Source organism: Arvicola amphibius, chromosome 4 (assembly GCF_903992535.2).
Source record: "Arvicola amphibius chromosome 4, mArvAmp1.2, whole genome shotgun sequence".
NCBI lineage: Eukaryota > Metazoa > Chordata > Mammalia > Rodentia > Cricetidae > Arvicola > Arvicola amphibius.
In genome coordinates this window covers 89,654,693-89,681,004 of record NC_052050.1, presented here as the reverse complement: position 1 = coordinate 89,681,004, position 26,312 = coordinate 89,654,693, and the positions used below count along the sequence as shown (strand labels likewise).

The following is a 26,312-nucleotide window of genomic DNA, read 5'->3' as shown; positions in this document are numbered from 1 at the left end:
TATGGGAGGTATGTCACAAAGCCAGCATTCCCTCTGAGGTCACCCGGCTACTGCTCAGTCCCTCCCCATTGCTACATGTCTCCTGAACTGCCCCTGCAGTCTTGATGGTCTACAGCTGCCATGATGGGCCAGACCAGAAGCCACTGGAGCCAGTTGCTTTCGGCTTCCTGTGCCTCAGTTTCTCACTCTGCAAAAGGGGAGCTTGGAGTCGATTGGGAAGCTATCTATACCCACCCCCACTGAGCCCTCAATGGCCACTCACGTGCTTCTTTGTCTCTCTGGGGAAATTCGGGTCTTTTCCGGTTTCCTCAGCCTCAGGATGCCCCTCGCTCAGCAAGGCCTAGTCATAGTGGTGGGCTGGAGGGATCTCTCTGCTGACTTAGGCATTGGAAGTTCACTTCCCCAGCAGCCAACGCTGAAGTCCCTGCCCTCAGTTCAACAGCTGTCATGCCTGTTATCACCACACGGGGGCACTGTTGAGTGCTGTCACCAGTGTGTCTGCACTTGGACCCAAGGGCATGGATTCAGCAGCTTGTGATCTGTAGGGAATGGGACTGAGCCAACTTCAAACCTTTGTAGTTCTCAGGGGTCCTTCCCTGCCAGACCTCAGGCAGGGATGCATGAAGACGTCCCAAAAGGCTTCCCTCAAGAAGTTCAGCACTGACAGGCACACACCAGAGATCTCAGCGCAGTCTTCATACAGGAAAGAGTCATTGCCTCTGAGAGTCCAGGCCAGCAGCTTCCATAAGCCACTAAAGGCAAGTTTTCCCGTTTTGAAGAGGAAATAAGGCTGGGGATGCAGTTCAGCTTAGCATTCACGGACCCTGGGCTCCAATCCCAACCGTACATTCAAGCAAGCAAACAAACCAAAAAATCTTCACGCTGTGGTGCGTGGTGCACACCTGCAATCCCAGCACTCAGGAGTTGGAAGCAAGAAGATCCCAAGTTCAAGGACATCCTTGGCTACATAACAAGTTGGAGGCAAGTCCTAACCAAGAGACCCTGTTTTTAAAAGCCTTTTTTTTTTTTTTTTGAGAGACTGGAGAGATGGCTCAGTGGGTTACATGTTGCAGAAATGTGAAGACCTGAGTTTTGGTCCCCAGAACCCACATAAAGTCAGACATGGTGGCTCACAGTCTCAAGTTCCTACAGTGGCATGAGAGGTGGGGACAGGGGACTCAGTTTATGGGCCATCTTGCTGTGTACACAACAGTGGACTGTAAAGGACTATCTCAAGCAAGGTGGAAGAGGCCAGGCAAGGATTAACCCTGACAAGGCTGTCTTCTGATCTGCACCCACACATGTGCACACACACACACAAACACACACACACTTATACACATATACACAGACAAACACATGTACTCACACAAACATACAAACACATGCAATCACATACATTCACATACACACATACATATATACTCAGACAAACACATGCACTCACACAAACATACATGCAGTCACATACATTCACACACACACACACACACACACACACACACATACATACACGTGTTGGGAACTGTGGACCCCCAGACCCTGAATTTCCTTTAAATAGCTTGTTTTCTATGCTTGCAGTTGCTCCGAGCAAAACAACTTGTTTTCCTGTGCTTGCAGCTGCTCTGAGCACAAGACAGGGGAGTGGTTTCTGGTGGGCTTGCAGCTGAGAGTCAGAGTGTGGCCATTGTTCAGGAGACCCAATATAAGATGCCCTGGAACACAATAAAGTGGGCCTTCTTGATTCAAGTTGGCATTCTTGTTTCAGGGATGACACCCCCTCCCCCCCCTCTCTCTCTCTCTGTGTGTGTGTGTGTGTGTGTGTGTGTGTGTGTTGTGTATTTCAGGCTCCAGGCTTCTTGCCTGGCTCATAGTGCAGGCTGTATGCTAAAGGCATAGTACCGTAGTACATGTAGTACAGGTGCTACAGGACCGTAGTACACATAGTAGTATGGACTGTACACGCACCAACACACATGAACTCACATTCAAATACATACAAACACACGCACTCACATACACACTTTCATACTGTCGGGGTCCGGTGCTAGCCCAGACTCTAAATTATTTCTTTTAACCAGACCCCAACATAAACTATCACTCTCTAGACCAGCATGGAGACGCGGGAATAAAGACACAACTCACATGGCTTTATTGGGAGGGAGATTCTCCATAATCCCTCATGAAGTCCTGAGTTCACATCCTGAAGAATTCCTCACATTTATTCTCCAAACAGCCTTATATATCAAAACATAAACTGGGGGATAGAACCATTAGCATTCTGTTTCCTAGTAACCAGGTGAATGGCTTTTAGTCACGTCCGCATCTACCTGTCTGCTGTGTACGCTAGCTGTCACGTAGGCTTGAATCAGCATCTCTATCAGGCATCCTCCAAATTACAAAGAAAGGGGCAAAACAACATCCTGAACTTTTGTTAGGTTAGTGACAGCCTGTCTGGAAGGTTATGTGACCACCTCAGGTGTGGCCTATGGCTTTAGAGCCTGGCTGCCATGCCATATAGAAATATGGGCCTACCTCATACATACACACAAACACACGCACTTACACACACAAATACATACACACAGAGAAAGAGAGAGTTTATAAAGAAGAAGCAACTCCCTCATGGCAGGCATGGTCCTGCTGGAGCAGAAAGCAGAGCAGTGACCAACATCATGGTAGCACCCTCCAGGACACAGGAGCTGCAGATAGGCCACCAGACAGGGGCAATGCTCCTCTGCAACCTCCATGACCCAGCCCACCTCCCAAAGGACAAACCAGCAGTGGGAGCAAAAGAATGTCACAGGCTTTACCAGACTTCAGCTGAGTGCCAAGTGCTCCAGGTAACGTCAGTACACCAACCATGGGTTGCCATCAGGGGAGGCACTAATGGCCAGTGTGCAGGATGGGTGAGGTCTCTCAACTCACAATGGCCTGGCACAAGGTAGAAAGTTGAGGCCGTGGAGCAAGGAGTGAGATAGATGGGAAATTGGACAGAGAGACAGACAGACAGACAGGCAAGCAGACAGAACAAGTCAAAGGGAAGGCAGAGAAAACCCTGGTCAAGGCTCTGCTCCAGAAAACACTCTACAACTATGTCTGCCTAAAAAATCCCAAACAACCCGTGGTCTCCCAGGACCCGTTAGACCTACCCACGTGATCTAGCCCCTGCTCCCATCCCGGGTGGGCTCTCCTCCAGCTGAGGTTCCAGAGTCCCAATGGGGCATCCACCTTTGCACATCTACCCTCATCCTGCGCGTATGGGGTAGGCAGGATTCAAAGGGCAGACAAGGTTCAGAGGACAGAGCAATTAGACGAGGCTTCCTGGTCCAGGGGCCTCCTAATACAAGGCCAGCCTGGCCAGAACTCCAGTCAGAGTCAAGCAAAGTGTGAGCAAGGTGCTGCAGGCCTTGCCTAGGGCACTGGCAATAGCACTTACTAGGTGCCATATTCACTTAGCCCCTCTGGGTCCCCATCTTCTTATCTTGAAAGGCAGGATTTGAACTCATCCAAGGCTGTGGGAGGGTTCCCGTAGCCATAAAGAGGAGCAAGGGATGGGCTATGACTCCATCCACGATGATGCTATTGTATGATCATTTGTTGCGCCTGGGCCTATGACTGCCCTAGAGGCCAAGCCCACAGCCTCTGCCCAAGCTGGAACGTAGGAAGTCTCTCTCCTCCAGCCTACCTGGGCTCTGGAGACCCCCATCACCTGACACCTCCTCCTGGCAGGTATCTCGGTGTCCAGAGCTTCCTTTTAAGTCAAAACAGGCATGTAATTCAATAGTAGAGTATTTGCCTAGCATGCTCAAGGCCATAGAGTCAATAGCAGGAGAACAAATACAAACACAACACAACTCCTTATCCAAAACCTGTTCCCAGGTCAACACTGGAGTTGGAGCATCATTGGCAGTCTGACCTTGACCTCAGGTTAAAGCTAGGGCTCAGGGCAAGCCTGTGCTCTATGCTTGGGACCCTTTCCCAAACCTGTCTCTAGGACCTTGTCTCTCCAGAATGTGGACCTCTTGTAGTGATATTTGGGTTGTATTTTAATAAATAAAGCTTGCCTTGAGATCAGAGAATAAAACAGCTACTCTGGTCAGCCTTACAGGCCAGGCAGTGATGACACACACCTTTAATCCCAGTAGCCACACTAGTTTGCCATAGTAACTGGGTAGTAGAGGTAAATGCCTTTAATCCCAGCACTAGAGGGGAATATAAAAGAGGAGACAGTGCGCAGTCTCGTTCTAAGGATTCCTGGAGGCAGGATCACCATTTTGGACTGAGGTAGAGGTAAGAGCCAGTGGCTGGCTATTTTGCTTTTCTGACCTTCAGGTTGAACCCCAATATCTGTCTCTGGGTTTTTATTAATCCTGCTACAACCCCTGAGCCTCAGTGTCCCCTTACTACCACCAAATGCAGCTGCTGGAGACCATTGTGTTGGCTTCACTGGTCCAGATGGAAGCCCAAGAGCCCTGTCAGACCCATCCTGAACCAGCCATGCAACCTCAGTTCCCACTTATTGGAGGTCCCGCCTGGCAGGTCTTCTGAGACTCCTGAGGGGCCATGGTCTGCTGTTATTACAGCTGCCAGCCCCACATGGGGCTGCAAAGCCGGCCTGCTGGTCACCTGGTATTTTGAGTGCAGACAGTGATTGTGTAGCTCCAGGCCCACACTTCAGGGCCTCAAGGCCCTGGAGCCTTCCTGCCCCCCATAGCCCCTTCCAAAGTCAGAGCTTCAGGCAGGGTCATGGTCAGGGCCAGGAGCCAGGGATCAGCCTGGGACAGTTAGGACCTACACTTCAGCCCAGAGGCGGCTTTCCCAGCGAGTCGGCTGGGAAATCCCCCTTGCAGACTGTCCTCTTACCTGGCCAGTTCTGAGACTTACCTGGTAAAGCTATCATCGTGGCCTGGTGCTGATGATTGTGTCCCTGAGGTTTCAGCAGTTTTCAAGCCCTGACTAGATCCAGAGGCTGGACTAGGTGTCCAATATATCCTCTCTGCACGTTCACTCTGCCCACAGCCCACATGTCTGCATGGCACTGTGCATTAGCACCCATTGAATGGCCATCACCCAGCCACCACACTTGTCCGTGTGTGCCTAATGTCCTGTGTGGGGACAGCTTGCACGTGGAAGCTAGGTGGATGCACAAAATGTGCAGAATGAGATAACCTATGTGCACAGAGACACACATGACTTCAGGCTGCCCCCCTTCACACCCTGAGCAAGGCTGGGCCTCAAGGGGAGGGTGTATACTGGGTGCCTGCCAACCCTGAGCTCAGCCCAGGCTCAGCCTGAGTTACTCCTGGGGCTGAAGAGCAGGTGCTTGCTATGCCTAGGGCCCGAGGGGTTGATACAAGCATCACCTGGCACAGTCTCGTCCCCTCCCCATAGGCCTGCCTAGCAGGTATCACTGCCAGAGTGGATTGACTAGGCAGGGCAGTCCTGAGCTGTCTACTGGGCCAGGCTTGCAGATGAGCAGAAACTGTGGGAGCTCTACCCACATCAGCCCAGTGTCCAGGGGCTCAGCTGCAAGGATTGACAGAACCTAAGCCTGGTTCGCTGGCATCTGGAACACTGATCTACCCTATCCTGTGGCCGTGTCAGGAGCAGCCTCCTCCCTGGCCCCTGAACATCAGCTCCACTACCAGAGACCACATTCCTGCTCAGGTAAGACCTGTGAGGTCAGAAGACACCAGCTAGACCTTAGTGTTCAGGCTGCTCGGCATCTGAGCCTGTTTAAGCCCCTACACAGGGCAGTAACCTTTCTGTGTGCCTCTTGGCACACAGAGTCAGAAATTCAAAGGGACCCCAAAGTCATAAAGGTGTACATGCAGGGTAGGGGGCGGTCAGTGGCACAGGGCAGTCCAACAGCTCTGGCTGGTCCCCCTCTTCTAGAATGGGGATCTCAGAGACAGCTGATGTCTGAGGTTTAGGCCATAAGGTGTTGGGGTACCTCTCCCCCACTGCCTGGAAGATTTGCTGTTTGTGAGATCTGCTAATTGGAGACAATGCGCCTGTGGGTTCCCCGGGGGCCTGCCTGTGATAAGAAAGGCCAGATTCACTAGCTCCCCTCCCCTGCCACTCCCTGTCGTTGAGACACTTGTTTGTGGGGTTGTTTTCCTCCCCAGACAGGGTCAGGCACCCTCAAGACGTTGATGCTGGCTCTCTCTTTCTCTCTCTCTTTCCATCTTCTGTGAAGCTAACCTGCGTCACTCCCTGCCTCATCTCCAGCTAGACCTGGACCTACAACCCACAGCCTTCGGGCTTCCCTGCCCTGAGACGCTCCAGCCAGGATGATCGGAACCCTCCGGCAGTCAGCCTTGGGCTCCAGAGTGGGTGAGAAAACATTTCTACACAGAAGGGGATGCCCTAGGCCCCTTGGGTGGCTGTGGATCACATTGCTGCAGAGGTAGGGATTCTTCATGCTCTAGCCACCCCGTCTACATGAACTCAAACTTGGGGACCTGCTGCAAGGGGAGGAAGGGAGGAGAGTGAAGTCCCCTGTACACAGAGCCAGCTAGTGTGGAAGCACAGTCCCACCAACATAGGCCTGGGGGTTCTAATAGGGACAAGATAGGGCTGTGACCAGAAGGAGCCACCACTGGTATAGGCAGCAGGACATAGCCCAAGTCCCCCTTGGTAGTCCCAGAGTAAACCAGGCCAGGCTCAAGGACGCAGGGAGGAGACTGGTCCACAAAGGACATCAGAGTATAGCCATCTTCCATAGGCCCTGTTGCTACTGCAGAAGAGATTTTGCTAAGCGTCTGTTCTGAGTATTGAGAGAATGTCCCTAGCAACAAACCCCTCCTACTGGGCTGGGAGACCCTTTCATGTCCCACTACAGAAACAAAGGGCTTGGAAGACTGTGGAACCAATCCCGTCTCTGAGTTTTGGGGTCTCGGTGCTCAGATTATGAGTACACAGAGTAACAACAGGGAAACACTCACACACATGCCCATGCCAGAAAATGTATGTACACTTGTGGACACTGTGTGTACCAGAAGACACACGCCACGTGCAGATCCAGACTGCCAGCACAGAAACTGGTCTGGTTCTGCAAACCACCTCTAGGGCCTCTGTTTTGGGTGGGGGTGCTGTGTTTGAGGAAGTCACAGGGAGCCCCGGCTCACGCTCTCACTGCCGCTCTGTTGCAGGTGCCCTGGCGAGTCCGGGTCTCGCCCTCCTCCTGTCCCTCACTGCCCACTGCTCTGGTCTGCAGACTAAGGGCTTCCCCAAGGGAGGGCTGAATACAAGTGAAGCCAACACATGGGTCAGGTGAGCAAAACCCAAGTCCAGCCAATTGTTTTCTGTGATAGGACATGGAGAGGACAGGTCCTGAGTCCTCTGTTGGGCCCAGGGGAGGGACCGTGTCCAGAGTCTGCACATAAGGCCCAGACAGGCTACTGTTTGCCAGCTCTGACCTAGGCGTTCAGTGCCAATTATATGCCAGCAAGTCTCTGGCCAGCCAAATGTGTGGGCATGCTCACAAGAAGCCTCAACCATCAGAGACTTGCAACCTCAGCCAGTATCCCCCAGGCTTCCCCTTTAGAACTCTAGGCCGTCACCCCTTACTGCTTGTCCCAGGTCCAGAGACTTCAAGGTCATTGCTGTCTCCAAATCATTTTAGCTTTGTCATTTCCTTCTGTCCCAAGCTCTCAGGCCTGGGCTTGGTTATTCCCTTTTTTTTGTTTTGAGGTTTTTTTGTTGTTGTTTTTTTGTTTGTTTGTTTTTCAAGACAGGGTTTCTCTGTAGCTTTGGAGCCTGTCCTGGAGCTAGCTCTTGTAGACCAGGCTGAACTCAAACTCACAGAGATCCGCCTGCCTCTGCCTCCCGAGTGCTGGGATTAAAGGCGTGCGCCACCACCGCCCGGCAAGGTTATTCCCATTTCTTGATCATCAGTGATGATCGCCAATGGACCAGTCGGTTAATATGATGAATGATTGGTCAAACACAGCCAGGATCCCAAGTGGATCTAATCAAGCCTGGGTTAGTACCAGAGATGTCCTCCCACCCAATAGGTGGATTTTATGCCACACCCTGAGAAAGGTCCAGACGATGGCCTTGCCCATGGTCACCCAGCATGTGACCCCATATCCATCAGCAGCTATCAGGACTAGTCCAAGTCTGAGCCCCAGAAGGGATGGCAGGACCTAGGTTAAAGCCCCATCCAGCTGAGAGTCTGGTCCTAGCAAGGTCCTCTAGGATAGAAGGAAGGAGGGAAGGAGAGAGGAAGGAGGAAAGGAGGGAGGAAGGAAGGAAGAAAGGAAGGAAGGGAAGGAAAGGAAGGAAGGAAAATGAAAGAAGGAAGAGAAGAAAGGAAAAGAAGGAAGGAAGGAAGGAAGGGAAGGAAAGGAAGGAAGGAAAATGAGGAAGGAAGGAAGAGAAGAAAGTAAGGAAAAGAAGAAAGGAAGGAAGGAAGGAAGGAAGGAAAAGAAGGAAGGAAGGAAGGAAGGAAGGAAGGAAGGAAGGAAGGAAGGAAGGAGAACCTTACCTGTAACAGGCACTGCCTGCCTCTTACTCCCTCAGCGGTGGAGACAACTGAGTGATCAAGTCCCCCTTGCAGTAGCCAAAGCCTTCCTTCCTGGGTCTTCCCTCTTTGGACCCAGCATGTCCCTCCATCTATACAGGGACAACACCTCCCTTCTGCAGAACTTTTGGTGCTTGCCAGCCAGTGAGCTGCCCCGAGAAGAGCTCTCCACTCTAATCAGAAGCCTGGCTTTGCAGAGGGTCCCACTCAAAGCCTGGCAGGTAAGTGCTTCCAGGGCAGAGAGAGCATGGGTGTTGCAGGCTACCCAGGATGCTAGAGCATATACAGGTGGAGGGGGCAGCTTTTCAAGGACTTGGGGTTGGCACACAGCCTCCCTGAAGCAGAGGACTGTCTCCAAGTCATCATCCTGCCAACCTTAAAACCACCTAGAATATGACTTTTTGTTGCTGTTTTTTAATAATTTATTAAAATTTATTTTATGTGCATTGGTGTGAGATTGTCAGATCCCCTGGAACTGGAGTTACAGGCAGTTGTGAGCTGCCGTGTGGGTGCTGAAAATTGAACCGGGTCCTCTGAAAGAGCAACCAGTGCTCTAAACCGCTGGGCCATTTCTCCAGACCCTAAAATGTGACTTTTTGGTGGCTACACTGTGACAAGAAATCTGGCCCTTTTAAGATGATCTTTTCCTTATAGGGTGATCTACATGAGCACCAATGTCAGGAAGTTCTAGCATGTTCCAGCAAATCTGTCTAAAGGGTGCTTTTGCCTTGACTTGAAATGACCGCAAGCTTGTCCACTGCCTCGGGCCCTTCCCTAGGCTCCTTGGGGTGGTCCAGTCCAGGGGTCATGAGGGAGGATCTTGCAGCCCATTGGCCTCCTGACTGACCAATGTCACCTGTCCGTGTTAACAGAAGGAAAGAGCTGGACACTATGGCACAGGCCTTTAACCTCAGCGTTTGAGGGGCTTTGGCAGGGCCACTAAGTTGGATTAGTCTGAACTGTGTAGAACGCTCTTCTATTTTTTTTAATATAACCCTTAGCATGTGTGCACCTAACCCCAAAGTGTCCAGACGCACATGACACAGATGGTAGAATGGGAAGAGAAACAGGTGAATCTGCTGTGACAGCCAGCGATGGCCACTGCCTGTCAGGACAGGACAGGTGCGGGAGTTCGTTCAGCATCTTAGTCAGTACGTGGAGACGGTATGTGCGGAGGGCAACAGAAGACATGCTTCTTACCAAGACCGACACATCGCTGACTGAGATCCACCTTCCCCCACCTTACAATGTAGACTGCATCCAGTGTCTGCCCTCAGCACAATGAACTTGAACAGGAAATCAGTGGCAGAAAGGTAGATGGAAAACTCTCAAATACTTGGAAATTGAACCACACGCTCTTTTTAAAAAAGATTTATGCGTATGGCTGTTTTGCTGCCATGTATGTACATACACCACATGTATGCCTGGTACCTGAAGAGATCAGAAGAGTCTGTCAGATGCCCTAGAACTGAAGTTATGGATGGTTGTGAGCCATCATGTGGGTGCTGGGAATTGAACTCAGGACCTCTGGAAGAGCAGCCAGTGGTCTTAAATGTGAAATCATACCGCCGGGCGGTGATGGCGCACGCCTTTAATCCCAGCACTCGGAAGGCAGAGGCAGGCGGATCTCTGAGTTTGAGGCCAGCCTGGTCTACAAGAGCTAGTTCCAGGACAGGTTCTAGAAACTACAGGGAAACCCTGTCTCGAAAAACCAAAAAAAAAAAAAAAATGAAATCATTTCTTCAGTCCATGAACAATACACTTTTAAATAACACCTGATCAAAAGAACTCTTGAGATTTTTTCTGGTGGTGGGAGTCTCTCGCATGTATCCCAGCCTGGTTTTTAACTCACCGTGTATGATGAGTTAATGATCTTAACTCTTTTTCTTTTAAAGTGAAATATATTTGGGCCCTTTACCTGCACATATATCTCTCTGTACCATGTGTGTGTGCAGTGCCCGAGGGGGCCAGAAGAGGATGTCGGATCTCCGGGAACTAGAGTGACAGACTGTTGTAGGCCATCCTGTGAGTGCTGGGAACCAAGCTCAGGCTCTGCAGGAGCAGCAAGTCCTCCTGACCACTTTCTCACCTCCCCGGCCCTCTCTCGATCTTCCTGCCTCCACCTTCCAAGTGCTTGGATTACAGGAGTGTGCTACCATGTCTGGCATCAAGACAACTGTAAAAAACGTTTTCAGCTAAATGAAAATAAAGATAGAGCCTGCTGTGCTGGCATATGCCGTGACCCCAGCGTTCCTGGGGGCTGATGCAAGAGGATTGTGAATTTGAACCTGAGCTACAGAATGAGGCCCTGTCTAGAAAGAAGAAAACGTATCAGAACCTGTGGGGTACAGTGAGAACCATGGCTGACTACAGCTTTGAATATGTATGTTAGAAAGGAGAAGGATGTGGGTCCCGCAAGATAGCTTAGGTGGCAAACGGATTTGCCGCTGATCCCGCGTTTGATCCCAGGACCCAGATGATGGAAAGAGAGAACCGTCTCCCGCAAGTTGTCCTCTGCCCTCCACATGCACACCACGGCGTGCTTGCAACCCCACCACAATCAGTCAGTAAATAATGTAAAAGTTAAAAGAAAATATCTGAACTCAATGATGGAGTTTCCTATCAGGAAGCCAGGGGAGGAAGAGAAATAGAAATCTAAAAGAAGCCAGGCGGCGGTGGTGCATGCCTTTAATCCCAGCGCTCAGGAGACAGAAGCAGGCTATCTCTGTGATTCAAGGCCAGCCTGGTCTGCAGACCAAGTTCCAGGACTGGCTCCAAAGCTACACAGAGAAACCCTGTCTCGAAAAACGCAAAAACAATTAAGAAAGAAAAAAAAGAGAAATTTAAAAGAAGAGACGGAAAGATGAAAGCTGGAGCAAAAAGGATTAAAGGAAGCCATCAGTGCCACAAGCTGCCCTTGAGAAAATGTGAAGAGCCCCTAGCCTGGCTAACAGAGAGGAGACAGACACAAATTACTCATAGTGGAAACAAGCAAGGGCCGTTTGTTACATGCCCCTTGAAATAAAGGGATTGTAAAGAAATGTCTGTTTGTGCACACAGGTGTGACAACCTAGATGAAATGAACCAAGTCCCTGAAAGGCGGAATCTGTCAACGCCCACATGGGGCCATAGAAACAAGTATTCAGAACAGGCATGATGCTGTATGCCTGTCATCTCAGTATGCAAGACAGTCTTGAGTTCACAATCACACAGCCTACATGGTGAAACCCTTATGAAGGAGAGAAGGACAGAAGGATGGAAGGAAGGAGAGAATCATCACTCTCTAGGCAAAACTAACCTATGTTTAATGTCTGTGGGGCCATCATCTTATATGAGCATTGTAACTTGCACACAGTTGAGTGACTGCAGATCTAATTTGAACATTTCCAATTTTTTTTTTTTGAGTCAGGGTCTCTACATAGTCCTGGTTGTCCTGGAACTCACTCTGTAGACTAGGCTGGCTTCCAGCTCCACCTGCATCTCTGCATCAGAGTGCTGGGGTTAAAAGCATGCGCCACCACACCCAGCTCGTCTCTGGCTTTTTTTTTTTTTTTTTTTTTTTTTTTGATGGAGAAAATTCTTCATGATTTATTAACTTAAGCAAGGAAATCATATATGATAATCCTAATTGTGCTGTAATTCTAGGTATTCACTTGCATGGAGACGTTGTCTTTTTTTTTTTTTTTTTTTTTTTCGTCTCTGGCTTTTAACTGCAGTCTAGCCATTCGCCTCTCTACAGACTGTCTCGGCCTTGTTTTTTCATCTGCCTTCCTATCTCTGTGCTACTGCAGGGTTTTTCCTCACATGAATCTCCAATATCTTCTTAAAGTGTGCCTTCTTCTGAGGGAGGAGGGGCTGAGCGGTGTCCCACCAGGGCCGGTCCACACTGGACAGACGGTAACAGTAACCTGTTGTCTAACTTCTGCCCCTGCTCAGCTCAGCTGCTTGGCCAACCTCGCTGCCCGGCAAGACCTCCAGAACGACTTCGCGTTCCACCCACCCAACCTCCTACTATTCTACAAGTGAGTGCCCCTGCTCTGGCCTCCATATCGCTTAAGTGCCTTCCCATTGTGGTGGGGCTATTTTCCCTGGTCTTGGCTACCCTGGAGACACTGGGAAGGCTGGTGGGAGGCCCAGTCCTACCTCCCTGACATCCCTCCACTTGTCCTTAGTCTGAGCCAGGTGAGGGAAGCCAACTGCCGGGCCTTCATTCATCATGCTGCCCAAGGGGACACAGAACTACTAGCCAACTTGCCCAACCAGAGAGCTGCCCTACAGCGCACAGCCTTGGCCTGTCTGGTAGGTGCCTCAGGCGAGGACAGGATTGGGCAGTGAAGCCAGGCCCTCTGTTTAACACTGATCTACCATCCCTGCAGGGGAGACCCCACCTGCAGCTCAGCGCCTCAAACCTGGGGCTTCTCGGAGTCCTGGTATGCGACATGGAGGCACCCCAAATCATGACTGCAGACCCCTGTGTGCTGAAGAACCTGCTTCGATGCCCAAGGCTAACCGTCATGCAGACTGCAGCCCTCAACGCCCTACTGGCCAGTGGGAAGACACAAATTGGGTGGGTGGTTCCAGGGATCAGGGTGAGTGGGGACCAGGGGAGCTGGATGGGTTCCTTCCTCAAGATGAGCGGGAGCTTGAGGTTTGAAGCCAGATGGCAGCGATGACTTCCTACAGTCTTGTTATTTGAATTCTGACCCAAGGTCCTGCCCGACTCTGACATTGCAGGTTGTGGCATGGAGGCACAGGGTTAACAGTGCGTTCCGCCATCTGGGGTTCACAGCAATACCAATCCCCAAGACCGTAGGCATTGGCTGGGAATTAAGAGCCTATGAACACTCTTCCTGCCAGCTTAGGGGATGAGGCAGCATGTTAGACTCCGACTCAGCACCCTTTCCCATGCACCAGGCCTCCTGGATCCTGGAACCTGGAGGGGCTGCAGGCCCTGGGACCTCTGGCCACCTACATCAGCCCCCAGCTGTGGGAGAAGGTGCAGGAGGTAGGAAGGTACCCGGGGTGGGGCTGGCTGTGGGCACCACCAGTACATCCAGGACCATGAACGCCACACAGCCATCCTGAACCTTGAGTGGTGGCCGTGGGTTCTCCCATCACAGCACATGGCCCACGGGACAGAGGGAGGGACTAGGGCAGCCCTTCCTATGATTGGGAATGGACGTACTTGCCCCTGCCAGGCTGTAGGCTTGGACTTCTTCCGCAGTGTGGTGGCTGCTTACCGGGAAGGCCAGCTGAGCAGGCATGATGCCAGGCGCTTTGTCACCAACTTCCTGGAGTCCAAGGCCAACTCGATGTCCTCAAGGCTCAAGCGGCGCACAGGTCAGTGTGATCAGGTGTATTAGGGGACACTATGCCTCCCTCAGTCTGGACTCCTCATTTTGGCCTAGTCTGGGCCAAGCTCTTGGCTGGAGACCAAGGATGAGGAGCAAGTCAAGGTCTGGTTACAATTAGAAGTAAAGGGCGTGAGCATGGTGGCACCTAAAGGGGCTGAGGCAGGAGGATCTTAAGTTTGAGGCCAACTCGAGATACATAGCAAGACCCTCTCCCTCAAAAGCAAACAAACAAGAAGAAAGTGAAGGCTAGGATTAAAGATGGATCCCAAAGCCAGCAAGCTGTCAGCTTCAGGCCTTGGCCTGCTAGCCTGCTCAGCTCATCAGCACACCGTGCAGGGAGCTCCTGCATCCGTGGCAACATCACAGCAGCCACCCTGCATGATGACCTCTTCCTGGTGCACTACGACTGCACCCAGCTGGAGTCCTGCCTGGGCACACGTGTGCTCAGGGCCAACCTGGACCCCTTACTGCAACACCCGCTGCCTGCAGAGTGCCAGCGTGTTGTCAAAGCCAAGCTCGCTCAGGTGTGTGGATGGTTCCTAGCGGGGTGGGGGATGGAGGGCTCAGCTGCATCTTAAACTGCCCGCCTGCTTCAGATCTACCCACACGGCATCCCGGAGGACCAGCTGCACCTCATCGCCTCGCTGGTCTACCTCTACTCCCTGGCTGAGATAGGCCAGTGGAACATCACATCTGGAGACACGGTGATGGTCCTGCTGGCCTCGGATGCAGCTCTGGAGAACCAGACAGAGGTGAGGGTGGCGGAGGCTGGCAATGGGGCCGAAGCTGGCTGGTCTGGTTTGCCCAGACCCATTGACCTTGGCCCTGCCTCTAGGCAGTTCTACAGAAGTTCTTGGACCATAACGGCAAGCTTACTGGCGCTCTTCTGGTGGCCATCGGGGGCTCCCGTCTCTGCTGGATGAGCCTCAAGCAAATCCAGATCATCCAGCCCTCAGAGTTTCGGTGAGCCTCCCTGTCAACCACCTTCACAGCAAGATGCATAGGGGAAACCGAGGCTACGGAGGGGTGGTGAAACGGTTCAAGCCAGGCTATCAGAGGCATGCTGGACCGCTATAAGAAAATGTCACCAATGGCAAGAGGGACAGCTAGGAAAGTGCTAGCAGTACAAGCGATCAGACCCAAATTCCAGTCTCCAGCACACAGAATAAAAAGCTGGAGCTGACAGCCATACCTGGGATGTCAGCATGGAGAAACAGAGACAGGAGGATCTCTGGGGTTTGCTGGCCGGTCTACTGGAAATGATGAACCAAACCAATGTCCCCAAAAATAATTGCTGCTGAGAAAGATACCTGAAGCCAACCTCCAGCTTGCACACATGCACCCACGTGTGCGAACACACACCCATGAACATGCACATGCACAAGAGAGTTAACAAGATGGTTCAGAGGGTAAAGTGCTTGCCACCAAGTATCACAACCCGAGTTAGATCCCTGGTCCCACCGGGTGAAGGCAAGTACTGACTTCTTCAAGCTGTCCTTTGACCTCCACACATACACTGTGGTGCTCACACACATGTGCACGCACACATAAATAATATTGAAAAATGATAAAAATATAAAAGGAAGAAAAGGAAGAACCACAAACTGAATGACTTAAAATGAGAAATATCTTCTCTAGGCCAGAAGTGCAAAGTCAGAATGTCTGCAGGGCCAGGCCCCTTGGAACCTCGCAGGGAAGGCCTTTCTTGTGCTTACCTGTGTGTCTGTATACAAGGAGCCCTTGCTTGTCATAAGGGCATCAAGAAGTTAGGCTCACCTAGCCCAGTGGAACTTCTTCTTCTGCTCTGATTTCATCTGCCAAGAGTTTCTTGTTTCCAAATAAAGGCACTTTCTGAGGTACCAGATGGATTTAAATTTGAGGCTTTATACTCTCACCCAGTACAAGGGGCAAGAAGAAAACTGTGTTTCAAGGGGCAGAGGCTCTCCTCAGCGGTCCAGGGCAAAGGCTTTGAGCCTACTCATTTGCCTCATCCTACCCCCAGGCTGGCTGGGGCTCCAGACATCTCTCCCTGCCCTCAGAGTCGGAAGGATGTGCTCTTCGCTAAGGCTCACGAGGTCTTTAAGAACGCCAGCACTGTGGGAGAATACTACTACTTAATACGCCCCTACCTCGGTGAGCCCTGAACCATGTCTCCTCTCCCCTAAGTCCTCTGCCTCTCCTTAATACGCCCCTCTCTCTGCCCTGTGTGTCACTCCCCAACACAAGTCCTCTACCTTTCTGTTCCTCATCTCTGCTCTCTCTAGGTGGTGCCCCCTTGAAGGAACTTCAGTACCTGGCCCAGGCCAACATCTCCATGGACATTGATACGTTCACCAACCTCAATCCCTTTATGTTGAAGGTGGGCCCAGGGGCTACCTCTCTTTTGTCTTACTTTGTATCTCCTAGGCTGGCCTGCCACTCATAATTCTCCTGCCTCAGTGTCTTGAGTGCTGGGGTTACTGATATATACCACAATGCCTAGCTCGAAGTCTGTTTCTGTAGTTGGCAGACAGGGTGGGGTTGGTCAAGCTGGGAACCCCAGGTTTCAGACCCCTATGTTCCAAAGCCTAAGGAATGCAGATGTTGTGTGACCTCTGTGCCTCACAGTCCTCCTGCTCAGTCCTGGGAGCCGCACTCCCCTTGTTGGGTCCTTGACTGGGGAAGGCAGCCCCATGGATCTTTACACCTTCCCCCAAGAACCCTGACTTCGTTTGCAGAACCTGAGTGTGGACAATGTGAGAAACCTGCTGGGCCAGAATGTGGGGGACCTGCAGAAGGCCCGCAGCCATCCAAACGTCATCCTGTGGATGCAAAGCCACAACATGTCAGATCTGTCTGAGATGGGCCTGGACACCAGCCCCACCCTGGCCTACGGGACCAGCAGGCCCCTCACCAACACTGCCTACCCACCATCTGATTTGATCCATACCTTGAATCGGCCAGGGAATGATGGTGTTGCCCCCACCTCAGGTATGGTCCACACCCCTGTTCCCATCCTTAGCAGACCCCTGGCTGTCCCTGCCTTTCCTTTGCCTCCTAGGGGGTCTGCCATGTGTCACAGGTCATTGCCTGTTGAACCATCTATAGTGATACAATTGCCTCCTCCCAAACCCATTAAACAAGAACCAAGCCCAATGGCCCAGGGTTGTAATCCTAGCTACTCAGGAGGAGGAATACAAGACCTGCCTGAGCTGCAGAGAAAGTTTAAGACTAGCCTGGAATGGAAAACTTGTGTGTGTGTGTGTGTGTGTGTGTGTGTGTGTGTGTGTGTGTGTATGTATGTGTATGTGTGTATGTGTGTGTACGTGCATGCACGTGTATGTATGTATGTATAAATGTATATATGTATGTATATATAGATATAGATATATACACACACACATGGGCGTGAGGAGAGCTGGGGATATAGCTCAATGGAAAGAACTTGCCTAGCCAAGCAAAAGGACCCGGGTTTAACCCCCAACACCACAGAAACAAAACAAATGCTGCCCCAAAAACAAACCAGTAAAAGGGACCAGAATGAAGAGCAGCTGTGGATGGGGTCCTCACTGGCCCACACAGCTATCATCACTACAAAGGGAAGGCTGACAGAAGGGACTCTGGGGTATCTTCTAATCAGGACTAATAAGTCCTTTCTTTGTTCCACCTGCAGGATGCCCTCCAGTTCACCTGGGGTACCTGTCACTCACTGTGGCTCTGCCTTCCAGCCTCTTGTGGCTGCTGCTGTGCCAGGCACCTTTGGGACCAATAGGCACTGCTCCCAGGACACTAGGACCCTGGACACTGCCACTGGTGCTGACCCAGAGTGGTCAGACTCCTGAACATCAGATACAGAAGCAGCGGAGCTACCAGATGGAACAAGACACCCACCTAGGCTGAAGTATATGTCCCAGGTCTCAGGGGACCAGCTCTGTTCCCCTAGGAGACCAGCTCTGGCACACACCTCAGCTCCCAGGACCTGGGCCCAAAAGGAGCTAGAACCTGCCCACCCACAAGAGCAGGTTGATAGGAGGAGATGAGGGTCCAGATCTTCTGGCCTATTCCAAGACAAGTGGAACTTGGTGCCACTTCAATGTCATTGCCCTCACTGGGGATCTGAATAAAACACACGGCTACCGTACAGCCCATATCTCTGCTAGGACCTTGTTGAGGACAGAACCCTCTTGGCAGGGCCCAAACTGTGGTGGCCTCCCACACCCCTCAGCTGGGGTCTTGGGGGTTCCACTACCTTGGAGATGGCAGCAATCCCACTAGGAAGGCCTTGAATAGCTATCTCCTGCCTGGAGGGGGGGTTGTCCCATTTTTCATCCTTCCGGGTTTTTTTCTTTTTTTAAATTTTTTAAATATTTATTTTATGTGCATTGGTGTTTTACCTGCATGTATGTCTGTGTGACGGCATCAGATCCCTAGAACTGGAGTTACAGTTGTGAGCTGCCATGTGGGTGCTGAGAATTGGGTCCTCTGAAAGAACAGCCAGTGCTCTTAACTGCTAAGCCACCCAGCCCCCATTCTTCTTTCTAAGAGAGTGGGAGGGATGAACACAGGGAGCTGTATTTGTGTGATTCTGCGATCACAAGGAACTTCAGAGTCATTCTCTGGACTAGTCCTGGGGACACCACAGAGCATCTCAAGGGGGTGCATGCCACTGTTTATTGAGTTCAAGAGTCCTCAAATTTTGGCAGTAACCCTGGGGACCTGCTCCTGGTCAAGGTGGGACTCCACAGTAGTGTTGAGGCCAGGAACTTTAGGGGGTGATAGTCTCAGCTCAGTAGTAAAGCTGGGAGCAGAGCTAGGATCCATGCAAACACAAGTCCTGGTCCGAGGAGCGGGGCTCCACTGGAGAAGGCCTCTGCAAAAAAGAGAGGCCACTCAGACTCCTGACTCCACCCCCCAGTTCTGCCCCTGGGCAGCCCAGCTCACCTTGGAATTTGAGGTCCAGGACCAGGTAGCCATTGGGGATGCCACCCTGAAGTCCCAAACCCAACCTGTCTAGGTCTTCCTGCTGCTGCCGGGAGAGCCAGTCCCGGACAGGGCTTTTATTTTCCTCGGTCTTCAGGCCCTCAATGTGTGGCCCTAGAAGTTTCTGTACCTCATCCACAGTCAGCCCCTGTCAGAGTATGGGGTGGCCATCAGGGTCTCTAGGTCCCCAGAAGGTTGGAGGGTCAACTGTGAGAAAACTGCAGCCCATAATACCTCAACCCTTATACACAAGGGGCCCCTTGTGAGGCCACGCCTCTTCCAGCTGAGCCTGTCAACTCTTCCTTCATAAGGCCCAATTCCTTCTCAGGAAGTCCTGTTTCTCGTCTCTCCTATACTCCTGCTTTAACACTAGGCCCTCATGAGGCTCTACCCAACAAAGGACCACCACCTGCCCACAAGCTCTTCTCAGGAGACCTGGCCATTTTCTGTAGTGCCTCTCTTGAGCCCCTCCCTCATGAGTTCCCCTCTCCGCTTACCACCAGGGTATCCACCTGCAGCGTCTTGAAAGTGGCTAAGTCCATGCTCACATTCTGCTGGCTGAGGGTCCTCAGGTCCTCCACAGAGGCCCCACCTGCAGGTATCAGGGCCCCAGTTTGAAAACTCACAGTAGAGCAGGAGGGTGGTGGTGCATACTTTTAATCCCAGCATTTAGGAGGCAGAGACAGGCGGATCTCAGTGAGTTCGGGGCCAGCCTGGTCTACAAAGTGAGTTCCAGGACAGTCAGGACTGTTACACAGAAAAACCCTGTCTCAAAAAAAAAAACAAAAAAAAAAACAAAAACAGCTGGGTGGTGGTGGTGCATGCCTTTAATCCCAGCACTCGGGAGGCATAGGCAGACAGATCTCTGAGTTAGAGGCCAGCCTGATCTACAAGAGCTAGTTCCAGGACAGCTAGGACTGTAACACAGAGAAACCCTGTCTCAAAAAAAAAAAAAAAAAAAAAGAGAAGAAAAGAAAAAAAAGAAAGAAAGAAGAAAACTCACAGGTTCATCCCAATACAGTCCCACCCTTGACTAAGCCATACTCAGTTTCTATGATTGTCTTCTGATGCCCAGGCCCTTCTGTGCTCAACAACCATCTGGAGCACTGGGGTTAGAATGGACGGGAGAACCAAAGTCATCAGTGTCAGATCCCTGGTATACCTAGGAAGCCCTGGGTGGGGCAGGGAGAGGGTAGGACTTGGCATATCACTGTGGGGTCTGCAGGTCCTATCGTACCCACCACGTGTGCCTCGACTCACCCAGGAATGTCCTGATCTTCTCAAAGTATTCCTGCCCGCTCACGTTCTGGAAGGCCAAGGAGGCCTTTTCATAGAGGATACTCAGATGCCTCTGGCTGCACTTGTCCAGACTTTGGGGCTCAACCATCCTGGAGAACATTGTGGGACATAGCAGTGATTAGGAGGCTCAGGTATCCATTGCCCTACAGAACACACGGGAACTCACCACATAACACTGGAGGGTACAGAGTGCAGGTCCTGGGGGTGGAAGTCACATAAGTAGGCTAAGGGGATGCCATTCAGGACCTTTACTATGTCCTCGTCTAGTCTGCCTCCTCCGCGAAGATAGCAGGCAACCAGGGCGATCACCTGTGGGAAGAAGTCACTGAGACTCCTTGGGGCAAGGAAAGCTGCGTCCCCTCGTCCAACTACATGTCTTCTGGGGTACCTGATCATCCATCTTTTGTCCTTTGGTGACTTTGAGCAGCGTTTTCACTGTCTCTGATGAGGTCACATTCCACTGGTGGATGTCCTCGGGGCTGATGTACCGGAAGAAGTGACCCAGCTGCTGGATCAGGGACTCAGGATAGCCTTGTGGGTAGGTCTATGGAAACAGAATCGTGAGGGCCAGAACAGCTCCTGGGGCCCTTGGGAAGGCAATCCTTGGCACAGCGGACAGATAGAAGCCCGTTAGGAGTTACCTTGTCCAGTTTGCGCTTGAAGATGTTGAGCTGCTCATAGGTGAAGGGAATCTCATTCACAAGGTCCATCTGGGTGGCCAGCATGGCGCCATCAACACAGGCCTCTAGCTCCCAATTCTGGTAGAAGATGAGGTTTTCATCCACCTCGTGGGGCTCCCGCCCTGGAGGGCAGGCTTTCTCTGGAGGGGCGGGCAAGAGTCAGAGGCTGTATGTTCCTCTCAACTCTCCCTCCTCCCACACCTACCATGACACATTGGCCTCAGTTTACCCACTGACAAAATGGTGCAATTCTATTCACCCTGGGAAGCTGTGACTGACCAAGCTGAGGAGCCTGGAAGGGTCACTGGTAGGAGCAAATGAAACTCTACCACTCTAGACCCCGTATCCCTAGTGTCGTATCTCAGGCTGCTACCCAACAGACTTGGCTCTGGACTCACTTTCTGTGTCACGCCTGAATCTTGGGAGCGTGGCAGTCAGCTTAGACTCCAGGCAGGAGGGGTCCCGGGAGATGTGTTGCAGCCATTCAGCGATGACATCCTGAAGATGAAGCAGAGTAGGTTGAACCGAAAAGCCCAGCAGTTTCTATGACAGCTCAGGAAGCAGGACCTTACCTTGGGGATGCTACGGGTGATGGACTCATCCAACACTGCCAGCAGGCCCTGCAGAGCTTCCAGAGTGGAGACTGACCACATCGATGGGGGGCTGTCCAGAAACAGAGGCCCAGCTCAGGGACCCAGAATGTGTCCCCAGACAGAGATCAGGAGACAAAAACTGGACCAGACAATGCCTCTGCTGAGAAATCAAGGAGTGCAGCCTCCTAGGGAACGAGACCTGACAGCATACAGTAGGGGATATGCGGCCCTAAGCAACCCATTCTGGCTATGGATATTCTCACACATATCTGCCCATATACAAAGCCATTCCCACTCACCCATACGGGAGTCTTCCACTCCTCAGAGCCTCCCTGACTGCCTCTTCCTGGCCCACGTTCAGGGGTCCTCGGCAGCCTGCCAGCAAGGGGAGAAGGACTTCCGAAGACTTGACCACAAATTTCCCAGGCAGATCACAGACCAGGCCTCCGAGAGCCTGCGCATCTGCCTCGCTCACTTGAAAGCTATACATGCCCTGCACACACAGCCAGCTTCAGTACCTTAGGGGGACCACCGAGCCCACTCCGTGTTTTGTCTCTACCTCCAGTAGATGGTACCGTTCCATACCCGGCATTTCAGAGCTGCGGGCAGCAGCCTCTGACGCTCCAGAGATCTCTGTGGAAGCATATCTACATTGGCTTTAGAGATGAGGGAGAAGAAGTGGGCACAGGCCTGTTGCCCTGGAAACATGGCTGGACTGTGGAGAGGGGTTTGTGAATTACTGTGTATGTGTGTGTGTGCGCACACACACACACTTCATTGCATGCCTCCCTGGCAAAGCCACCCAATCACTGAACACTGTTGCCCAGGGCAAGGCAGGGGTTGAGGGGGTAGAAGATGAGACCAAGTCCCCAGTTTGAGACCTACTTGAGGAAGAACAGCAGGTCCAAGGGGAGGGCATCCAGTTCCTCATTGGTGAGGTGCTTAGGAAGGCGACGTGCCAGACAGCGCAACTGCCAGGAGACCAAGGCATGCAGCTCAGAATGTTCTGGGCCACAGCCCTCAAGGATGGCCTGGGGCACCCCAGTTCTATTCCATCCTACAGGCCACACACTGTACCCTGACCCTGTTCACGCAGACTGTGGCATGAACACCCCACTGTGTCGAGAGTCAGGGACAGGCTTGCCTTGTCTGGAATCCATAGTCAGGCTGGCCTCCCTCTTCCCCGCCTGAGTCGTGACACCATTGGCCATGTTTTGAGGACAGAGCCTTGAAAGAGGAGGCAAGGCCTCCAGGAGAGGAACAGCAAGGTCATCTCAGACTTGAGAAAGGGTAGCAGGCCCAGACAGGGTTGGGGGGAGGCCTTCAGACACCCAGAGAGCCGAACCCCACCAGTAGAGAGACACACACACCTAGTGATCAACTTAGGTGGCAAGAAGAGCCCTGAGGGAAGCCACCAACCAGGATGAGATCCTGGGTGGGGATGAAAGGGGGCAGTGGTGCCAAAGAAACTAACCACCAACTTTCCAGCCAGTGTCTGGTCTCCCGCACCTCACCCGAGGACCCTAGAGGGGACCGACCTGATTCACTCGCAATGTGACATTCTTCTTCCTCACAGCCATAGCCAGCCCCTGGGCGTGCTCCATGCTCAGGCCAGATACTTCACGACATGTGAGGCCAAGAAAGACGCCTGAGGGAAGACTGTGGACGGGGCCGGGCAGGAGTCTGCACCTGACACTGCCCCTCTCGAAGTGCTTCCCTGCCCGGAGTCCCCTCCCTTCAGGACCCTAGGGTTCTCATGACCCTCCCTAGGACTAGTAACAGCCTGGAGGGCACAGTGCTTGTGCCCCGGAGCACAGTTCCTCCCCCAGCCCTGAGCCAGCCAGGTGGGGATGGAGGTGGGTAGAGACACAGAGGACATTAAAGGGTGAACTTTTGGGCTCCTGGCATGTGCTTATTCAGTCAAGAAGGCCTCCCGAGGCCCCCAAAAGCAGCTGAACCCACCTGGCAAAGTCAGGGGTGCCGGTCAGTTCAGCACAGTGGGGTGCAGCCTCCTAGGAGACAAGGTCAGGCTGACATTTCCCCAAGCACATAGGCGCTTCCTTGCCTCTCGGTTTGGTCTCAACTCTTTCAAGGTCCAGGTACTGACTGAGTCTGGCTACCTCTGGGGCCTGTGACTTAACTCCCAAGGGCCTCACTGCTTCCCAACTCCGCTCCTTTTGGGGCCCAGCTACAGCCAAAATGCTGCTGCTCTCTGGGTCAACAATGATCAACAGCCGTCTTTGAATACTCAGAGATGTATGTATTCATGTGTGAAGAAAACAACATCCACAGCCCCAAGACTAGAAAATCCCCCTGTGCCCTCCAGAGGACCTCACCTGGCCCGTCTTTGTAGTCTGGACCTGCAAAAGTGGCATCCACCCTGTGGGCAGAGGGCACAAGTCTAGAGGAGAGGCAGGGCAAAACCAGGCCGTTCCCTGGTCCCAGCCCTCTATATACCCCAGTGGGTGTAGAAAGAGAGAGCTAAGGCCCCTGCACCCCATTATGTCATATTCCTGTACTCCCCAGACCCAGGGGTGTTCCCTGCCAGGAGTGTGACACCACCTTCCAGGCCTTTCATTGATCTCAGTCCCTAACCCTCCTGGAACTCAGGCCACCAGCAATGGCCCAAGGAGAAAGAAAACACAGGGAAGGTAGAGCCTCTCCCAAGATCCCTACCCATAAAAGCCTGGGCTCCCTTACCTCTCTCTGGTGAGCAGCAAACTCCATACTCACCAAGACTAAGGAGAAGCAATAGAAGGCTTCCACGGCAGATGGGGCTCCCACAGGACCCCAGCAGGGGTCGAGCTCTTGGCAACATCATGGTCTGTAGATAACAACAGCTTTGAGGTTCCCAACTGTGCCAGCCTTCAGCCCACACCACTGTTTGGGAACAATGAGAAGCCTTTGGGCCTGGGAAAGCACCTGTCCAACCTCTGTAGGCACCTGCAGTAGTGTCTACCAGGCAGACTCTCCACACTGACCGCTTGCCAGGCCCGCCCCTAGGAAAATCAGCCCTCCTCCAGGGAGGGGCCCTGGGTCTGAGTCAGCCAGGCACCCCGGCTATGAGGCCCAGTGGACAGCTGAGCCCACCTCGGTCCCCACAGAGCAGGGAAGAACTGTAAGGATAGTATCAGGAGGCAGGGGTGTCTCCTGCTCAGGTTGTCACTGGTACCCCCATTTGTACTGGGAGACTGAGTGGCTCAGGCTGGGGGTTATGTTGAACCACCCTTTTCCGTGGGGCGTGAGGCTGAAGGTATCTGTGCTCTGCACAAACACAGGGTCCCATCAGGTAGACAGTGCTGTGTGGGAAGGCAACGCCTCTTCTGTATCAGTCCCTTAGGGTCTTGTGGCGTCTATGAACACTTTTCAAGCTGATATGGTTAGGACAGCAGGTGCATAAGTGGGCAGCGGATGCAAGTGTCTCCTCTGGGATGGGGTTCAGGGGCCCTATGAACAGGGAGGGTGGGAGCTGTTCCTTGGAGAAGTGTCTTTCTGGACATGTGTGAGGTTGTATTCTAGCTGAATTTGCCTTGTGCTCCCATGTTTAAGCTGCTTGGCCAGCCCAGCAGTAGGGAATGTCTGGGGAGCCCCAGCCCGACAGGTCAGGAGGCCCCATAGCTGAGAAGTCCCAGAGCAGGTAGAACAGGCTGTTGTCCAGAAGATGATGTGTAGCTTTGGTGATCCCTCCTGACAAGAAACAAGTCTCAGTGTCTCCCCTCAACCCAGGAGACTACGCAACTTACAGCCTAGCCCTATATGAGTCAGGACCTGCCTATCATCCATCCCGAGCAGGGGCTCCTTAAGAGTCTAGCCTCTGCAGGCAGCTGTGGGCCCTGGGATCTGCATCTTTCACACACACACCCTAAGAAGGGCAGATGGGGACCATTGTCCTACAGTCACAAAGGATCCAAGTTTCTGCATAGGTGGTGCCCATTCAGCCAGGCCAAAGACACATCTCACTGTGACACAGAAAAACCCACAATAGTTTCAATGGCATTGTGTTAGGGAGTCCAGGGACGGGGGAACACAGGAAGGTTGTTGAGATGCGTCCCACCCCTCACCATCCATGATCGGCATCAATCAGCATCCATTGTTCATTTACCCACACACACACCTGCTGCTGAGCATCAGCTGTCTGCCAGGCCTCACTCAGGCTCCATCCAGGACTCTAAGATGGGACCTAGCCCTAGAAAAAAATAGCCCCTGGCTTTCCCTCATTGCCAGGAAACATTTCCCTTTATTCCCCAGGTGGCTCTGAGCAGACCACAAGCTTCTCCAAATGGTGTATGAGGAGAGGCGGTTGAGGCTACAGCAAAGCAATGCCCATGCTCCCTCCATGTGTAGCTTGGGCCCACAGCTGCCTGCAGAGGCTAGACTCTTAAGGAGCCCCTGCTCGGGATGGATGATAGGTAGGTCCTGACTCACATAGGGCTAGGCTGTAAGGTGTGTAGTCTCCTGGGTTGAGGGGAGACACTGAGACTTGTTTCTTGTCAGGGCTCACCCAAGCTACACAAGGATGGGGCAGGTGAGGAGTCTCAGAACAACCTGCGCAGCTAGCACCACAGCATCCTGCATGGCCTCCCTCCAGCCCAGTCCAGGTCCAGCCCTGAATGATAGGAAATGAAGTCAGATCACATTCCTTGCAAAGGTCAAACTTGGGTGAGGGTGGGTGGGACCAAAACCAGGGATGGGTCTTCATTCACCATAGGGCCGCCTGGCTCTGTTTAAAGCACAGAGATGTCCTGAGGCCAGTAAGTGTAACACAGCACGCCAGGGACATAAGGCAGAAATAAACCTAGAGGGTAGGAGGGAAAGTGGGTCCTTGCCACCCTCCCTTGGGCAGCAGAGAAGGACACCATGAGGGTTGAGACTGTCTGGCCCCTTTCCTGAGAGTTCC

General features: G+C 52.4%; 2 protein-coding genes across 4 annotated transcripts; one reads left to right on the top strand and one right to left on the bottom strand.

The window, feature by feature from the left end:
• The first annotated feature begins 6,296 nt into the window (after positions 1-6,296).
• Positions 6,297-17,763, top strand: LOC119811529 (mesothelin-like protein). Its single transcript, XM_038325446.1, has 15 exons — positions 6,297-6,339; positions 7,158-7,278; positions 8,631-8,751; positions 12,467-12,552; positions 12,703-12,829; positions 12,907-13,097; positions 13,445-13,535; positions 13,729-13,874; positions 14,225-14,408; positions 14,481-14,636; positions 14,720-14,847; positions 15,887-16,017; positions 16,149-16,243; positions 16,602-16,854; positions 17,537-17,763. The coding sequence occupies exons 1-15, from the start codon at positions 6,297-6,299 to the stop codon at positions 17,761-17,763; spliced, it is 2,100 nt and encodes a 699-aa protein (XP_038181374.1).
• A 757-nt stretch (positions 17,764-18,520) lies between these two features.
• Msln (mesothelin) lies at positions 18,521-24,381 on the bottom strand. Of its 3 annotated transcripts, none has more exons than XM_038327440.1 (17): positions 24,338-24,381; positions 24,149-24,239; positions 23,752-23,795; positions 23,378-23,427; positions 22,954-23,074; positions 22,301-22,386; positions 22,001-22,130; positions 21,715-21,908; positions 21,395-21,485; positions 21,221-21,320; positions 20,784-20,962; positions 20,531-20,686; positions 20,309-20,451; positions 20,104-20,231; positions 19,341-19,435; positions 18,805-18,991; positions 18,521-18,733 (listed from the first exon to the last, which is right to left on the bottom strand). In XM_038327440.1, the coding sequence occupies exons 2-17, from the start codon at positions 24,234-24,236 to the stop codon at positions 18,645-18,647; spliced, it is 1,881 nt and encodes a 626-aa protein (XP_038183368.1). In that variant the 5' UTR covers positions 24,237-24,239; positions 24,338-24,381; the 3' UTR covers positions 18,521-18,644. The 3 variants fall into 3 exon arrangements, with proteins under 3 accessions (XP_038183368.1, XP_038183369.1, XP_038183370.1); XM_038327441.1 differs by having other exon boundaries at positions 24,347-24,379; XM_038327442.1 differs by lacking the exons at positions 23,752-23,795; positions 24,338-24,381 and having other exon boundaries at positions 24,149-24,241.
• Positions 24,382-26,312: the final 1,931 nt, after the last annotated feature.

What these genes read in the sequence shown, in the direction of transcription:
- Msln (XM_038327440.1), bottom strand. Translation starts at nt 24,236, where the DNA reads ATGATGTTGCCAAGAGCTCGACCCCTGCTGGGGTCCTGTGGGAGCCCC. An exon ending in GACAAAAGATGGATGATCAG is followed by an intron (nt 20,452 to 20,530) that starts GTACCCCAGAAG and finishes TTCTTCCCACAG; the next exon opens with GTGATCGCCCTGGTTGCCTG. An exon ending in GAAGATCAGGACATTCCTGG is followed by an intron (nt 19,436 to 20,103) that starts GTGAGTCGAGGC and finishes TGATACCTGCAG; the next exon opens with GTGGGGCCTCTGTGGAGGAC.
- LOC119811529 (XM_038325446.1), top strand. Translation starts at nt 6,297, where the DNA reads ATGATCGGAACCCTCCGGCAGTCAGCCTTGGGCTCCAGAGTGG. An exon ending in GAAGCCAACACATGGGTCAG is followed by an intron (nt 7,279 to 8,630) that starts GTGAGCAAAACC and finishes CCATCTATACAG; the next exon opens with GGACAACACCTCCCTTCTGC. An exon ending in AACCTCCTACTATTCTACAA is followed by an intron (nt 12,553 to 12,702) that starts GTGAGTGCCCCT and finishes ACTTGTCCTTAG; the next exon opens with TCTGAGCCAGGTGAGGGAAG.